General features: G+C 43.4%; 1 protein-coding gene across 1 annotated transcript; it reads left to right on the top strand.

Moving 5' to 3' along the window:
- The first annotated feature begins 3,548 nt into the window (after positions 1-3,548).
- Positions 3,549-17,609, top strand: si:busm1-57f23.1 (uncharacterized protein LOC368621 homolog). Its single transcript, XM_063211174.1, has 5 exons — positions 3,549-3,772; positions 12,604-12,854; positions 14,862-15,013; positions 16,157-16,258; positions 17,008-17,609. The coding sequence occupies exons 2-5, from the start codon at positions 12,761-12,763 to the stop codon at positions 17,131-17,133; spliced, it is 474 nt and encodes a 157-aa protein (XP_063067244.1). The 5' UTR covers positions 3,549-3,772; positions 12,604-12,760; the 3' UTR covers positions 17,134-17,609.
- The last annotated feature ends 645 nt before the right edge of the window (positions 17,610-18,254 follow it).

Raw genomic sequence — 18,254 nt, 5'->3', positions numbered from 1 at the left:
CAGCTGATCGTTATGCAGGCACACTGGTCTACTATTTGCTCAGTTATCTGTGTTGGAAGGAAAAAGCATTTTTATTTTTTTCACTTCAACTTTCACTTTGTACATCTCTGGCACTACCTTGTGCATAGGCTATAACCTCACTAATCTCAGGGATAATGAAAAACAATCATTAAATTAAAAAAAACTGACACAAAACTGCAAGCATAACACTTGGCACAGAAAAAGAGGTCAGTGCTAAGTTAAATTCACTGGCTGCATGAGGGGAGTTGAGTGGCTGGAGGAGAAGAGTGGAATAAAAAATAATAAAATGAACGTGATGAGTGCTGTCAGATAGAATAACCTCATACTGACGTCTGACCAGGGCTGAACTAGGATGAAAAAGCTGTGAGGCCCGGTATTTTCAGTTATGACCAGTCCGCCAGCCATTGAGAGAGAGAATGAAGCCTGTGAAAACAGGTCTTAGTAATCTATTGCAAGCTATTTTGTCTAAAACATCCAAATCTAATAGATAAATATGAGTAGTGGCATGAGGACTGACACCACTGTGTCATTTCACGTGAAATCAGACACTTTGGGACCCGACCGACACGGATTTCAATCATACTTGGGCCGAAACGTCTGTCTGTCTGCCATGCTGCTAACCCAGTATTAAAACTGCAAGAAAGTGACACGGGAGTGCTGCTTTTTTACTATACATGTGTAATATGTAGAGCCAGAAAAGAGCTTGAAAACAACACCACAGACATCTTTTTGTGACTAACACTGACTGATATAATCATGACTGAATATATAGTGTCCTACCCTCATTTGTAAACCTTCGCTAGTCTGTTCCTCCCTTATGATTCATGTCAGATTCAAACCAATGCTGTTCTGGGGTGCTACCTTGTTACTAAAAAGGCACACCAAGTATGATTGAAATCCGGGTCGGTCGGGTCCCAAAGTGTCTGATTTCACGTGAAATGACCCCACTGCATTGAGGGGAGGACCAGGCCAAAATCATCTACAGTCCATCAGGCTAATGCCCTGTCTGCCTTATGGCCAATCCAGCAATACTTGTCTGGCCCATGAACCTGTACCACAGCAACATGGCTGCCAGACATGACACAGTGGATAATGGCAGCCGTCTCTGACAGGAGACGACAGGCCAACGGCACTGCTGCACTGCATGCTGGGATATCATCACCATGGCAGCAACAGTGTGAGTCTCATTGCCCTTGTCTTCCCTTACGAAGCCTACCATATATAGCCTAGAAGGGCGCTCTCTTCTTCTCTCAAAAATGGAAAAACAAATAAAACAAATACACAAACAATAACACACCCTGGAGGCAAGTCTGTGCGCCTCCTGTTCCTGTTCTGACCCTTCCGCCCACTAAGTTACATTGCAGCTGTAAGTGGGACGCGCAACCCAGATGAAGGAGCTCAATGTAATGACTAGCATGTTACTAGGCCTAGGATAGCATTGGCTGCTCATAGACTGTATAACACGCACATACACACACGCACGCACGCACGCACGCACACACACACACACACACACACGCACACCTGTACAGTAATTTCTGCGCTTTTCATAGCACAGCTATACAGTTACTTAGAAAGAATGCATTCTATTATCATGTAACCAAATAGTTTAAACTTTACTGTATCGTTTTGTCTGCTTTGCTAAAAATAAATAAACAAATAAAATAAAATAAAAAACCTACAGGTACACTGTTCCATAGGGGCACCTGAAACAATCATCAGCAGGGGATAGTCCACTCTCTGAAACAGCAACTAGTTACCAGGAAAACATGCGGTGCATACACTGTCTAGACCAGTAACGTTTACTTGAGCAACCTATTGCATGCACACAATCTGGACCAGCAAAGGTTACCATGGCAATCTGTGATGCATTCACTGTTTGTACCAGAAACGGTTACCATGTCAACCAACGATGGCTACACTCAGGGACCAGCGAAGGTTACCATGACAACCTTTCTGATGCACTCACTATCTGTACCAGAGACGGTTACCGTGTCAACCAACGATGGCTACACTCAGGAACACCGACAGGGAGGGAAAAGGGGGTCTGCTATACTGTCCCAGGCCCAGTGGGTGGGGGCCGGGGGGTTACCAAATCGGGTCCCCATTATCATCATTAATGGGGCGGGCGCTGCTCTGTGGTGACTGCCGTGAGTGAGGCGTGTTGACATGTTTTTGTCCAATGTCTTGTCTATGTTATGGGGGAATGTGTTGCTTGGGGTAAATGTGCTTGGGAATCTGACTGTATTGTGTTTGTTTTCATGTCTTACGCACCTCTCACTAGAAGAAATTTCCCCCATGGGGGATAATAAAGCTACTACTACTACTACGACATTGGTGTACTGGGATGCTTTGCCCTTGGCCCACTGGCGCTGGCAGCGGCCCTGGTTAGACTACACTCTGCATTATATTAACTGACTTGACTCTTGTGAAATCTGGCAATGCTGGGTTACTGGCAATCACAAAAGGGGCCACGCATGCCCAAGCACAGGGCAAGCACAGCACAGGAAACAGATGAAAGCAGTATCACACCATCCACCCACACGGAAAGAGGCTCGGTAGGAATCATGTTGGCTTCCACACTGAGTGTGTGTGTGTGTGTGTGTGTGTGTGTGTGTGTGTGTGTGTGTGTGTGTGTGTGTGTGTGTGTGTGTGTGTGTGTGTGTGTGTGTGTGTGTGCGGAATCAAACAGGCAATGAAAACTCAGAGAAACCAAATGGTTAAGCTTATACCTTCTGCATAGACACATATTGAGAGAGACCAGACACTGTTAAATATAAGACAACTGAGACACATCAGAATTCCTAACAGATGGCCCAGTAGTCTACACAACACAACACAAGATTATCCAAAGCCACCACATACAGTGAATGTATTGACAACATCAACAAAGCATCGTGGGTGTTATTCAAACTTGCAAAATGGATTTTCGTCATTTTGGATTTATTGCCTATGTCTAACGCGGTGTGTGGTAGGCCTACACATTTTCAGGGAATGGAAGATGCGTAACTACAACTGTAAACACATGGTAGCCTATTACTATGCTATTACTGAAAACGACGGGCCGACACATCTCCAACAAGATTGGCCTTTCTTCAATGACAATTGGCACACACTGAACGGAAACAAGGATGCGATGTTCGTTTTGAGTATTGCTTCAACGGTACGCATTGCATGCGTGAGTGACAGTGATGAATACAATACTCTTGTTGACATAACATAATAATTGAGATGAAAAAATCATTGACAGCTGCTTCATGTTCAGCAACAGCATGCTAGCGAACTAGCCTACCGCGTAGTGCTACCTTCTTTGCTACATCTCTTGAAGGAAGCCGGTTATAGCAGATAGCTTTTGACAAAGCATTGCATTTTTCAGGCTATAGGAATTTGGGAAACCGATGCAATGGATTAATGGCAATATAATATCAAGCAATTTCGAAGATAGATCATTCTCTTACCACATTATGTATTATTCTTTCTTGTTCAGCAGCACCCAAGTGTGTGTGTGTGTTTGCGTCTGGTCGATTGACACAAAAACGCCTTCCTTGTTATTGTCAAAGCGCCATTGGAGGAGGTGGCTGCCAATCCAATGATCCGGAAGAACCAGATGACGCTCCGAGGCTGCCAACGCACTCATGTATGCGCCACCCAATCCACGCACTCACGCTACAACACTGTAGTAGCAACACTTTCTCCCTGGACAACGCATCTCTGTTTGGAGAGAAGATATCACACATCTGCGAGACCGCTGGTGAGACAAATGTAGAACTATCGCTATTCTATGTTAGTGCGTGTGCAATTCCATCTGTGGGACACTAGCAGGCCACGGTGAGCAGCGTGACCCGGTTCTTTCTTTCTTTCTTTCTTTCTTTCTTTCTTTCTTTCTTTCTTTCTTTCTTTCTTTCTTTCTTTCTTTCTTTCTTATAGACTATGTACCCTATAGGCCTATGTATGTGTTTATTTGGTTGTTTAGTTGTTTATTTATTTGTTTGTTTGGTTGTTTATTTATTTGTTTGTTTGTGTGTTTTATATGCATATTTATGTGTGTGTATACATAGGCCTATGTATAAATATGTGGACCTATGTAGGCTATATGTATGGTCATAGGCTTCCTGGTGAGACTGCACAGGATGGACTCCTAACATCATGGTCGATATCCTTTTTCTTTTAAAATGGATGAAGACCTTTGTAGATAAGCCATATAGCTTTTAATTACAGTAGGCCTATACAAAGATCCCGAAGAACAGATTATCAGATAAACATAATATAGGGGTAGGCCTAGGTTATGGCTGGAACATGACAGGATAATAGTGGTGGATAAGTCACAATGCAGTAGGCCTACATTGTTCTTTTGTTACCAGGCTAAACCCTTCACACAATGTGTTCAATTCTAGAATGTCCACTTCTAAATAGGCTACCTATCCCCAGCATTAGTGTTTACTTTGTTCATCTTTTGACAAATTAATAGAAATGTCGCCCCCCTGTGGCTGTACCGCATCGATGCATAGGGGCAGGTTTTTCCTCTTGGCATGCTCTCCTTTTGATGTGTCTCTGGGCTTGTTGCTTCATGTCTATCGTTTGTCTAATTGTTTAGTTTTCCGGTGTGTGTTGAAGATTCAACCATCCTTTTTAATCGTCAGGGAAGTCTAGGTTACTCTGTGGAGAGTAAGCGCTTAGTTATTTAGCCTGGGGGATAAGCTTTGGTGTAGGCTACTGAAGCTTTGAAAGTTCATCCGTGTCCACCCAATCCATCCCAGACAAGACTTGTTGTACATCACAAAGCATGACCTCTGGTTCCTTGCCACATTGCACAGTCACTGTAGTAGATATGATATGTGTACCGTAAATGTAGGAGAGAGAGAGAGAGAGAGAGGGAGAGAGAGAGAGAGAGAGAGAGAGAGGATGGGGTAGAGAGAGAGAGAGAGGGAGAGAGAGAGAGAGAGAGAGAGAGAGAGAGAGCTGTCAGAAGTAGTAAGTGTTCTTGTGTTGAAGCCTAGGACGCCATTACAATTTTGCTGGTGGTGAGAGCATGACAAATGGGACTCGCTTCACGCCCTTTTGGTGCTTACGTCTTACGTCATATGGTAATCAATCATTTCAAACAAGCGATTTAGGGTTAGGGTTAAGGTTAGGGCTAAGGTTAGGGTTAGGGCCGTATGACGTAAGACGTAAGTACCAAAAGGGCGTGAAATTAGTGAGTCCCCATGACAACCGTTTAAATGGGTGGGGTATTAAGGTGGATACTTCATAAGAACAATCAGGCGCTCGTTACCCCATGAAGCAGTTGATTGGTTTGGAATGGTACCATCAACCTATCACCTTACAGTGATTGAAATTGCTGATTGGTTAGAAGTGATGGTTACCAGAGCTAGTGGGATGTCAGTATGTAGCCTACTGTAAGTTATTGTATTGTTTTTTGTAGGATCTTCAGATGTCATTTTTAATACTATGATGAACTGATTTCATTGAAGAAAAGGACCCCAGGAAGAATAGCTGGAATTGCCATACAATCCCATATCAATTTTTCTCCTAGTTTTATTTTGTCTCTAATGCCTGTGTGATTGTGCGTGAGATGATGTGTGTGAGTGTGTGTTTTTGTGCGTGTTTGTATTGTCTGTGACCTGCCTGGGGTGAATGTCTCAAAAACAAAAGTTGCTTACTACATTAGCTACTTTGTTGCTTTCAATGCATTTTCCCATTGGCAACTACCGAAGTTGCTAACAGGCTAACAACTTCCCTTTTGAGAAACTCACCCCTGGTCTATCCCTGTGTGTGCATGCATGCACCACCTGATGTAGCCCTGGGGATGCATCTTATCACCTGAAATCACCCTCTTTTGTTTTGTCCTCTCCTACTTCATGCCCTCTCTTGCCCTGAGGCAGTGGGTTCTTCCCATTATAACTCCCCTCCTCCCTTGTGCTTGTGGCCTTGTGTTGACGCCATTGACGACAGAAGTTTCATTCTTTATCTTGCAAAAGCACCATTCAAATTTCTCAATTGCAATGAGGATGTTGAATGGGGAAGGTTGAGGGCGAGAGATACTGGAATGTACATGTTGAGGTCAATGTACAGTAAGTACAGTGTTGCCAAATTGAACGGGTCATTTAAGGGTGGGGTTGCAGGTTAACCATTTTAAGAAAATGTACCATTATGACATCACGTTGGGGGTTCCGCAGGCTCATAGGAGTCTATGTAGAACCTTAGAATCCTGGGGGAGTTCCCCCAATGTGATGTCATACCTGCAACCCCACCTGACTGATGACAATCTGCAGAGGGAAAAAAAACACACCGGGAGGGTATTTCCCCTTACGAAAATCGACCATGGTTTTCATGGGTTTTTTTTAGCACGGTTCGGCACATTTTTCTTTTTTACTGTTCATTCATGGGTTGACTATGTTTAAAATGACCCATGGTTTTACTCTAAAAACTAACCATGGTTTTACCACAGTTTATGATTATTCATTAAATTACACTTAGCTGCAGCTATTTTATCGAACACACATATTGGTGACAGTCCTTGTAGGGTTAGATGCCTTGCTCAAGGGCACTTCAGCCATGGATGGAGGTGTAGGGAGAGGTAAGGGTGGGATTCGAACCTGCAACTCTGTGATCTTCAGACCAACTCCCTACCCAAAGTTTTCATGTTTTTTTGAGTAACAATGAAACCCTCAATTAACCATGGTTTTTGAGCATGGTCTGGGACTATAGTTAGACCATAGTCACAAACCATGCTAAAAAAAAACATGAAAACCATTAATATTCTTGATCCATGGTTAGTCAGGAACCACAGTTTTCATGGTTACCCAAAAGCATGGATAAGCCATAGTAATACTATGGTTGGTTCAGAACATAGAAATAATACAACTATGGGTTCAGAGTACTATGACATACCATTGTAAAAATCATGGTTACAGTAAAACCTGGTCGATTTTCATAAGGGTCTGTAGCTGTAGGACCACAAACCAATCACCACTCAATGCAGGCGGAACGACATAGAGTACTGTTAAAATCTTAAAAAGGTATGTTCAGAACTTCTCCAGTTGTTTCTGAAAATTCATCGCAGTCATCTCGGTCAAATGATAGTAAGCAACTCCACTCCATTTTTTAACTTCACGACTATGACTATCTGCCACCTCAGTTTGACAAAAAATACCTGGCATTAACTACTCGATTGAGCCATTCAGTGTCCGTAAAAATATTTTTTTCCCCTGGACAGACCATTAAAAACCGGGATAGGTGGCAACACTACGTATAATATAACATGCAAGTAAAAGCATGACCTCTTCTTTGTCGGATAATACTCAAACATTCATCAATGTCTATTGTCAATAGTCTTCCATATAGACCTTGTCCATGCTACTATATATGCAGTTTGTTCAACCGATCTTGTCTGCATCATCGTCCTAACCCATGACGTGTTGTGCTATTATCAGTGTGTGTGTGTGTGTGTGTGTGTGTGTGTGTGTGTGTGTGTGTGTGTGTGTGTGTGTGTCTGTGTCTGTCTGTGTCTGTCTGTGTCTGTGTGTGACTGTGTGTGCTTGCGTGTGTATGTGTGTGACGTGAGTGAGTGAGAGTGAGTCGCTTGCTTTTTCAGCACTAAGCTTTCAGGACAAATGACTGAAATGTCACACTCCATTCTAGAATGTTCCCCGTGGCATTGGCAACGCAGGGGCATGTGCCTGCCTGATATGTCAACATATTTACTTTGTCCCTATACAGCACAAGTCCCATCCAAGTCAGACAAAAGAGACACAGGCTTCTAGACCCGCAGGCTTAGGTGTGCCCTTAAATGGTGTGTGTGTGTGTGTGTGTGTGTGTGTGTGTGTGTGTGTGTGTGTGTGTGTGTGTGTGTGTGTGTGTGTGTGTGTGTGTGTGTGCATGCACACCAGCTGTACCTGTGTTATGTGTGTGTATCTGTAGGTGTTAGTGTGCTCGTGTGGTGTGTGTGTGTGTGTGTGTGTGTGTGTGTGTGTGTGTGTGTGTGTGTGTGTGTGTGTGTGTGTGTGTGTGTGTGTGTGTGTGTGTGTGTGTGTGTGTTTGTGTGGGTGTGGGTGTGCGCATGCATTTGTCTGTAGGTGTTTGTGTGCACATTTGGAGTGTGTGTGCTAGAGTGTGGCTCGGGCCGTATTTTTCTGTCCGAGCCCGGCCCTCAGCCGACAGAAAAGTGATCGACCCCGACCCGAGCCCGAGACTATTTAAAATGTTTGTGTCCGAACCCGTCCGAAGCCCGAGACCACTGTAATAACAACAGAACCTGTGCGCAAGCAAGATTTTCTATGTGGGCTCCTCCATACTCAAAATAGCCAAGATAGGCAAAGACGTTAGGATGAGGCAATTTGCAGTAGCCTAATTTAGTTACGCACGCATAGTAAGTATAAACACACACACACACACACACACACACACACACACACACGTGACAGCGCACCTTATGTTTCCTTCGGTTAGACTAACCAGAGATATTGGGTGCGGTGTCCAAATGCATGGGAGGGGCGTGAGAGGATAAGAAAGGCGAAAACTAGGGAATACGTTTTGGATGCAGTCAGCACGCTATCGAAGCATTTGTTACGTTACTGTTAATGCAAATAAATCCCCGCGAGCCCTGTGAAGCTGCTGCTCCTTGTCGTTAAGAAGGATGGGCTATAATTTAACCCAGAAGAACCTGATCGGCCCCCAAGAGAATGTCATTTCCCCTGATGTCCATGCGGTCAATATAAAATCAGGAAAGGTTGCACGCGCATAGTTACAACTGTACAGTAAAAGTGACAACAATTAAGAACCTACGTGAAGGACATGATATGTCACAGCGGACAAAGTAGTAACAGGAAACCTCTCCTACCTTACTCCACGTAGCTTGTGCATCTTCTTAGTTATCCATATTATGCTCCTTGCTAGCACATGCTGGAAATGTAATCCTTGGCGAACAATGCAGTGACAAACTTCGTCATTTTATGTTCAACATTCAAGACAGCCTCGGCATGCTAAAACATGGCCTAGGCTACACTAGGCCTACAACAAAAGACCACGCGTCCGCTGACAACTGTTGATTTGGCGCTTTTAAGAAAACAAGTTGACTAGGCATCCCTACTCGGCTGACTGGGAGTGAGCGTCCATGTCGCCACTGGTAACTGGCGCGCGCATACAGCCAATAATAATCACTCGCACGAGTAGCCTACCAACATTTTCATTTATGCATATTCAATTATTTATTTTTTAATCACAAAACTGCCGTTTGCATGAACTGAAACGTTTCCTCTGGTTGCTTACAATTTTCACAATGTCTGTTTGCTTCAAGCCCGAGTCCGACCCGAGTCCGACAGATATTCTATTTTTTTTGTCCGAGCCCGGCCCGGCCCGTCGGGTTCCGACCAGGCCCGTCGGGCTTCGGTCGGGTTGCCATGCTCTGGTGTGTCCGTGCATTTATCTGTTGGTGTGTGTGTGCATGCATTTATCTGTAGGTTTGTGTGCGTGTGTGTTTGCGTGTGCATTTACCTCGCTGTGTGTGTGTGTGTGTGTGTGTGTGTGTGTGTGTGTGTGTGTGTGTGTGTGTGTGTGTGTGTGTGTGTGTATGCTGAAACGCCTGAGGAGACCCCGTGTAATTCCAGGCGCCAGGTTGAGTCTAATTAACCTGTCTGATCGGCTCTGCTCTCTGACCGAGTGCTGACTCCTACATAGGCTACATTGCCCCTTCACCACACCACAATGACACCAAGCACCAAGAAAGCCCACAGGTAGTAGGATGGGTTGCCAACTGTGAATGGAAAAAGTACGGAACACTTTGTCGTGATGGGGGTCTGCGGGTCCCCCCCCCAGAAAAGTTTGCGTTTCTTAGATGTAATTTTTAGCGCATTTTAACGTCCCGTCTCCCGTTGCAGCTCAATACGGAACCCGTACTTCTATCTCTAAATACCGTACGAGACGATTCTGTATTTCAAGGGACGGTTGGCAACCCTAACAGGGAGGGACAAAAGGGGTCAGCTGTCCCAGGCCCAGGGAGATGAGGAGGCCCAGAATTAGGTCATTAAATTGTAGCCTATAGTATTGGGTGGTGGGGCTCTTTCAGGTGCCCAGCCAAAGCTGTCAGTACACCCTGCAGTTGCCACCTCTGTCTGCAAAAAATCCTGGACATTTTAAAACTCAAGCGACCTTTTGCTTGTATGCAATGGTATCCTTCATTTGTTTTTTTTTTTTCCTGGACAGGTCATTAGAATCCTGGACAATCACGAAAAACCTGACCAGGTGGCAACTCTTCCTGCACACAGTCGCCGAGCAGAAGGCAGTTAGCCTACTTAGCTAAGGCGAGTTAAAGGATTAGCATTGGCCACTTAAGGCCTACTGTGTGGAGCGACCAGACTTTCCCTAGATTCTGGGGAAAGTCCCAGATTTTTGGCGGGGTGTCTCCCCACCAGGCAAGCGCAAGACAATAAAGATACCCAGCAACAGCAGCAGCATGAGCAGAAGGTGGTTACTTACGTAGCTAATAAGGCCAGTTAGGAGATTAACCAGGGCCAGAGTAAGATGGCCTTAGGCCCCTAGGCTACAGGTTGCTGTGGGCCCCCCCCAGTGGCGGTTTTGGGGGGTATGATGTTGGTAAGCACAAATTCTGTAACCAAGCCAAACTAGTGGGGTCTCCCCCATGAGATTTTTTAAAAATAAAAACGCTCCTAAATTGTGAATTTTGACCTCTTCAGACAGCTCCCTAGGCTACTAAGTCATTCTACCACGTTGCATTTGACATCCTTCACTCCACGACTTGAAAATACAATCCAAATGTTCGCGTTGCATCTTACAGCAATGCATTGAACAGAAAAACACATCACTGACGGTCATCATTCCAGAAAGGGTTCTTATTCTTACTATGTAGAACTAATAGAAATGAAGTCAAGAGTGGCCACCAGCATGCCGTTGCGACCAGGGTACACTCACTGTAGCCTACACGAGAGCTGCTAAAAACTTGCGTAGGCCTGCCGTTAACTTGAAGGCTACGGGAAAGACAGACACCAGTGAAGTGAACCCATGTATGGATGAGCGAGTGAACCCGTTCCTAAGCCGCAAGCTTCATCAACAACCAAACATGTTACAGCGGACAAATAACCTTACCTTAAAATGCTGTCTTGACCGCAGAAATCCCAAACTTTCAATTAATCCACACGTTTTCGAAATTATTATCCACGTTCCCGTTTGTAATCCATGTGATATCATAGCTAGCCTAATCAAGAAAAGCATATTGTGCTGCCGTTAGCTATTCTCTTCAACTAACTGACGGTGTGTGGTTCATGTTATCTGCATATTATTCATTCGTTTCTTCTTGATATGTCCCAAAGTTCTAGTCCATGATTTGTCCACATCCAAAACACAAATGTTTCTTGAAAACTTTGATTGCAGTTCAAATGTGTTGTCAGTCTTCGAGATTAGGCCTATCATAAAAGCTTCAGTAAAAAATGTAAACATCACGCCTGCCTGCCTGAGCTCTACTTCCTGAATCCAATGTAAACGTAAGGTGTCAGATCGAGTTATGGATTCATCCACTCATCTGTCAATCATATTTTCCGGTGCGCTATTGGTATGAGCACAATCAAAATGTGCTTCAAAACGTGGCAGGGCATCGGCGGAAAGCCAATTAAAAAACAGATTCTCTGCCATTGACTCCAAGTCATTTAGAATTTGTGCTTCATTTGCTGTAGTAACGTGTTTCACCATCGCTGTTAAACAGTGTTTCTCGATAGCCACTGTGGTGTCGCTGTTTAACCAGTTTTATAAGAACCGCCAGTAGCAGACAACACAGACAGCTGAATCACGTCAACAGGATGAAGGGTTTAAATTCGGATGTCGCATTTGTCGCTTTTATATTGGTAAGCCGTGCTTCAAGTGCTTACATTAAGAACCGCCTCTGGCCCCCCCGTAAGGGAAATTTCATGAAAAAGGTACATAAACCGTGTCATAATTACAAGCTAAAATGTCAGAACAACATGTCAACCAGCTCTACTCAACACAGTGGATGAATTTTTGAAATATTGCACATTGTCACAATTCTGCAATTTCCCACTTTTGGGAAATCTGGGGCCCCCTGGCAGGTGGGGGCCCCAAGGCTGCAGCCATGTGTAGCCTGTGCGTTAATCCGGCCCTGAGATTAGCAGTAGCAGCGCTAACTATAGAGTCACTGTGTTGTTCTATGAGAGAGTCCCAGATTTTAGTGGTCTGTCCCAAAGCTCTGACTCACTCTGACTCATCTGAGGGATTCTGCCAGGTCAGCTGTATACAGTCTGTGCATACAAACACACACACACACAGGCGCACAGACGTCATACTGCCCAGTCACTCCCCGTCCAAACATCAGCCCCTCTCTCTCTCTCTCTCTCTCTCTCTCTCTCTCTCTCTCTCTCTCTCTCTTTATGCCAGGACGGGGTGTGGCTCTCCTTTTTGGCGTTCGACATTCCACAGCTGACGGGAAAGTGCAGAGCGCTGTTGCTGTGTATATATATCACTCCCTCTGCCCCCGTCTACCTCAGTCAGTCTCACAGTCAGTCTCTTCCTCTACTTCTGCCTCCTTCTCTCGCTCTCTCTCTCTTTTTCTCCATCCAGCGCTCGCTGTCTCGATCTGCCTTCGATCTGCCTTGCGGTGCCAGTGACGCTCTGCCTGCCTGCCCAGAGAAGTGAAGCCATAGGACCACATAGGACCTCATAGGACCACATAGGACCTCATAGGACCACATAGGACCTTATAGGACCATATAGGACCATGGCTCTCCACATTATTGTGCTGCTGTCGATGATCTCGGTGTTTGAGGTGGCACTGGGAGATCAGCCTGCAGATGAACCGCTGGTCAGCATAAGTGAGTTATCGTTTGCTCTTTGTCTTTCCTCTGCAAGTGTTTGGCAACTTTTTGTTGGTCATAGAATATGTGGCTCTTGTAACTGTGTATCAATAACCTTCTGCTATAAATGGTTAACTAATAGTTTGTTGTGCATCTATAATACTATTATAAGCCTTAATAGGCCTATATCATTATTAAATCAATGGTACAACAATGTCTAAGGTTATTGTTGTAAAGTGCTACCGTTCCTTTTTCTCAAGATTTCCTGTACATTTGTAGGCTTTTTGAGGGGTATATCTCTTTTTAGGATTAGGAGGTTTTGTGATGTTTTTATGCACTTTGTTGGTGGTGGGTTTTTTTGTGTGTCTTCTCTATTGTTACTGTCCATTTAAAAGAGCAGCCGGTTAAACTGAGTCATGGTTTGCGTTCACTATTTCCACATTACCAGTCGCTTACATAACATCACTGGAGGATAATGACATGGCATGGCATGGCTTATTCAAACTAGCCTGCCTGATTATCATCAACTTTCAAAACTCTTAGAGACTTTGAGGTCTGACCAAGAGCATAACAATTAACATTTCCCAAACGGCATGGTTGACCTGCCTCCCTTGCTTTGCTAATGGTTGTATGCTTCTCGACAAATTGGGAGCAATTCCTGATTTTTCAAGAGCTCAGAAACCATATTGTATTGCTCTTCACCTGACTAGGAAGCCAAGGCCTGGCTATATTCAAACACTCAAGAAGACTTTGACTTGAAGTGGTGTATTGTTCTATAATTAAGCATTTGTGATTTTCTTTTTTTACCCTGAGAACAGTTTTAGGCTCTTCGCAAAATAAAATTGCACTTCACTTCTAGTGCCACTCCAAAAATGTCTCATTGGTCCTGGTGTAAGAGTAGCCTAAAGAGCAAGGTTTGCAGCTTCTGAGACAGACATGATGAGCAATGTTTGTTGTCTATGTGCCATTGACGTGCGGCATGTAATGACTGCTCCATGATGTCACAGATTGCCCCCACCTTCCTCTTTCGGATAAACCTCACCGTGTGAGTGTCTAGTAGTATCAGCAGCTGCCTGCTCAAGTCTGTTATTGTGTGATTGAATGAAGTACTGCAACTGGTTGTCAACCTTACTGTATGTGAAGAGTTCAGATGCAAAACCCCCTAACTCCATTTCTGAAGACCTGCACTTCTATATTTTAGAGAAACCCATTGTTGGTTTGGTTTAAATTCATGTACTTGATAATACATATAAATATTTACATAACATAAATAAATAAAAAAATATATGCAATTTTGATAGCTTTGTATTAAATTAAAAATGAATTAAGATTATTTTTTGAAAAGGCACTTTTGCATCTGAACTCTTCATGTGGTTTCATACAGGGACAGCGTTATGGGTCCCTGGGCCCTCCAGATGGTGGTAGGAGCTCTATTAAGACATTGGCAGGTCATATGGGGGGGCCCTATCAGTGTTTTCCCTGGGGCCCTGTGTTAAAATGTTCTGTCACTGGTTTCATACAACCTATCATTACAATACATGCAGAACAGGGCTTTGTGCCTTCTGGTTTGGCTTTTGAGCTATTTCGAACCAAATCTATGGCCATATTCTTACAAGTGGCAAGTAAAGTTTGCGAACTTGATGAAATTAAAGTAGAAAATCAAGGTTTGTTTCCTTTGTAGCAAGCAGGGATTTCAAAATGGCGGACATAGAGAAGATCCATCTATTTGGAAATGTGTAGATTGCCAAGTCATAATTAATATTCAGATATTGATTGTGCTGGTGAAGATACATAAAGACAACACATGTGAATGCGCAGCATACAGTAGCCTACAGTCTGCAATTGAACTAGTAAAAAAAAAAACATACTCTACCTCTACGGTGAAAAGCTGGGTTTGTCTCCTTTGCTGAATTACTTAAGCAAGCGGGATTTGTGTCTTGTGAGACATTGACTTCGGAAATAGGGCTTGCAGTGTCCACTGCGCTAATCACTGGGTCAACTGTTTACCATCTGTGCTAACTACAGGAAACGTGCAGCTCCTTGGAGGCTGGAACCAAGTACATCCCGAGAAGCCTGAGATCCAGGAAGCTGCTAAGAAAGCAGTGGACCACTTTAATGTGGACTCCAAGGCCAAGAAGTACTTCAAACTGCTGGAGGTGTCTGCTGCTGAAACACAGGTAACAGTGATCTTGCCACATTAATTATTTTTATTTATTTTTAATGTTTTTTTTTGGGGGGGGGGGGTTCTTGACTTAGATGGATAGGGTAGTTTGAGGGGAGACAGTAAAGCCAGTCAGGGGAGGATCATGAAACAACCTCAGTCTGGGATTGAACCCAAGTCTCCAGTGTAACAGTCAGTGCCCTAACCATTTGACCCAGATTCAGGTACATTTAAGGTTAGTTATTTCATTTGTTGTGCTGTTTTTTTAACTGCCTCTGTGAATGAAGTAGGCCTATTCTATACAAATAAAGGCCCACAGTTATGTAGTGATGCCCTGTTTGGAAGGTGGAACACACAATTTGGAATGTCCTTGGGAAAGAAAGCTGAAAAGCTGAATTGTCTTACTGCCAAAATCAGTAACTGTTTTTCGTCTAATACCGGTATTTTGATTATTTAATGTTAGTTTCCAGGCCTGGCAAACCTTCCTCTGGTCAGTGCATGACTTCTCAGGAGAGACTGGAAGGCCCAAAGTGCCACAGTTTTATGTCTGCTGTCACATTGATGTAACATTACCTAAAAAGTCCATAGCCTAGTGGTTTCATGAAAACGGGTCATTGGGCATCAGTTCTGTTTTGTCAACTAAAACTTTTCGTGCATACTTGTGCGTGCAGACCTCCCCAGTCATCTAGTGTAGCCACTCTAGTATGCCGTTTCTAAGTCTACTTTGACTTTCTTTATGCAGGCATTTGAATGTATCTTTGTGTAATCCCTGGTCCCTTTTATACTGGCAGCCAATTGTATAGCAGTGTGGAGTTGTTTTCTTTTTAGTGAATGGGTCNGCATTAAGTCNTACACCACAATGTGAGTGGCAGGATTTCAGCTTGATGTGAAATATATAGGCTTACTGTAATATATGTAGACTTGCTGTTTACATTAGTTTACATCAGTTTTAATAATAGCACTTAAAGTCCACTATAAATAGCAGGTAGGCTCGTCTCATCAATCACACACACACACACACACACACACACACACACACACACACACACACACACACACACACACACACACACACACACACACACACACGCTCACACGCACACACACACACTCACACAAGTTAAGTCTGTGAACTAATAACCATTTATCTGCCTCACAGGTAACCAATGTGATCAACTACAAGATCACAGCCACCATTGGGAAGACCAAATGCCGCAAGGCTGAAAACGCCGACCTGGAAACCTGTGACATGGCAAAGAAGGTACCGTTAGTTCCTCGCACTGAAATCACCATGACATTCACATGGCATGACTTATGCACATTTTGCAGTGTTAAATCAACACTTAGAAATCTAACGCTCTAACATCTTCTGAGTGTAGCCTATTTGGTGCGATAAGTCAGGGATGGGTAACTGGAGGCCCAGGGGCCACATGCAGCAAGCCTCCTCACTCTGTATGGCCCGTGGATAAAACATAATTTTAAGGGTTTGTTTGTTTGTTTTTAAATTACTACATCCATTATCAATCCATTATAATTATACCGTTGGCCGTTAGAGAGCACTCATATTCGTTCCAAACAATATCTGCAGTCAGTGAGCAACCAAGTGCATCTCAAACTTTGTCAGATTTGTGGTCATACGGCCCTCAAATGTTATCGATGAAATAATGCTGCCCTCCTTATCATGAATAACGTCCCCTCGTTGTGTTGTAAAGAAGTGTCTAACATACAATCAATGGTTTTAAAGTAGACTGCATTAACATCAAGCAAAACTGGGAAACAAAGATAGACATCCTGTGACCTTTTTGACCTTGCAACTGCTGGAAATTGCCCATGACTTTCTGTTTAGCATACTGTATGCATAATGCAAGATGCCCGAAAGGGCCATAATGTCCTTTACAAATCTCTGTGAACGCCTTGAAAAGCCTTACCCAAACAACTGATGAGTAGTTGACACCAACGCCACACATTGTAATGTCTGCTGATGTGTTGTTGTTGTATCTCTTCCCACAGAGACTGCAGTGCAAATTCACAGTCCAATACAATCCACGCAACGATGAGTTCAAGGTCGTCGCCACAAAATGCAAGAGATCAGACCGCAGACCCTCAAAGGACTCTGTGGATGCGCCTGCCCAGTGAGGTTGCAATGATGGATTACTTTTTTTGTAAGCTTGTTATACTTTTGGTTACACTTCATTTTTGTCAGTTTTTTTTTGTACCATCAATTACACAATTGTGTAGCAACATTTAATATTATGTACTTAGGGTTTAGGGTCAATACTCCGTATGTACAGAACATGTGCATAGTATTGCATGTTGCTGCACATAGATACTGTAAAAAAAGGAACCGTTCAATATTGTTATCACATTTTTTCACTGATCTATTTTTGTACATCTCTCAAACATTTGGCCTTTGGGTGAGGGGTTGATGTTATTTATTGTATAGGATAACAACATGTTTTTATGTTAGGGCTTTGAGGATTGCAGGGTTTTTTTGGAATTGTATTAGGACATAATGTTTCACACCCACATAAGAGAAGCACATAAAAGTACCTTTTGGACAGATCTTTTGGACTTTTGGGAAAAGAATTAATAAATTTGAACTTCTCATTCAATACTGTGGTCCCCTTTTTGTCTGGTTGTGGGTATGGGTTTGTGTCAACACTACTGGAGTCCGTTTCTCGATTCTTGCCTTTGCTAACCGTCTTAAGTCGGTCTTGAGTTGGTCGTAAGTTGCTCTTGAGTTGGTCTTAAGTTGGTCTTAAGTTGGTCTTTAGACGAAAGACCAACTTAAGAACAACTTAAGAACAACTTAAGACCAACTCAAGACCTTGGTTACAACGTTGGTCTTAAGAACGAACAAAATGGCTAAAGTCGTTAGCAAAGGCACTGTCGAGAAACGACCCCCTGATTAATTGCCTTTCTAGAGCACACTTGCAGTGAAGAAACACTGTGACATATTATTTCAGCTTTAAAACAATGTTTAAAAACATCGTTTTAGTGGTTCCCCGACTTGTAAGAGGTAGAAAAGCAGTTCTGAATTTACTTTAATATAATGATGTCTAGGGCCTACAGTACCTGCCCATCCTTCTATAGTTTGAATGAAAGACAATTCTGCTTCCAGCAAGCAAATATGTCTCGTGAAAACACAAATAATCCCAGGGGCATATTGAGTGTAGATTTTAAGATGTACAATGATAGTTTACACATGAACATCTGGTAATACAGTACCTGAAGATTTTTTTGGCCTTTAGAATGTG

This window comes from Engraulis encrasicolus, chromosome 11, assembly GCF_034702125.1.
Source record: "Engraulis encrasicolus isolate BLACKSEA-1 chromosome 11, IST_EnEncr_1.0, whole genome shotgun sequence".
In the NCBI taxonomy this organism is placed as follows: domain Eukaryota; kingdom Metazoa; phylum Chordata; class Actinopteri; order Clupeiformes; family Engraulidae; genus Engraulis; species Engraulis encrasicolus.
Note: the sequence above shows the minus strand (reverse complement) of the source record. Positions and strands in the feature narration are given on the sequence as shown.

Bases quoted from the DNA above. Each gene is read 5' to 3' on its own strand.
- si:busm1-57f23.1 (XM_063211174.1), top strand. From the start codon at position 12,761: ATGGCTCTCCACATTATTGTGCTGCTGTCGATGATCTCGGTGTTTGAG. The intron at 15,014-16,156 runs GTAACAGTGATC...TCTGCCTCACAG, and splicing joins TGTCTGCTGCTGAAACACAG to GTAACCAATGTGATCAACTA. The intron at 16,259-17,007 runs GTACCGTTAGTT...CTCTTCCCACAG, and splicing joins CCTGTGACATGGCAAAGAAG to AGACTGCAGTGCAAATTCAC.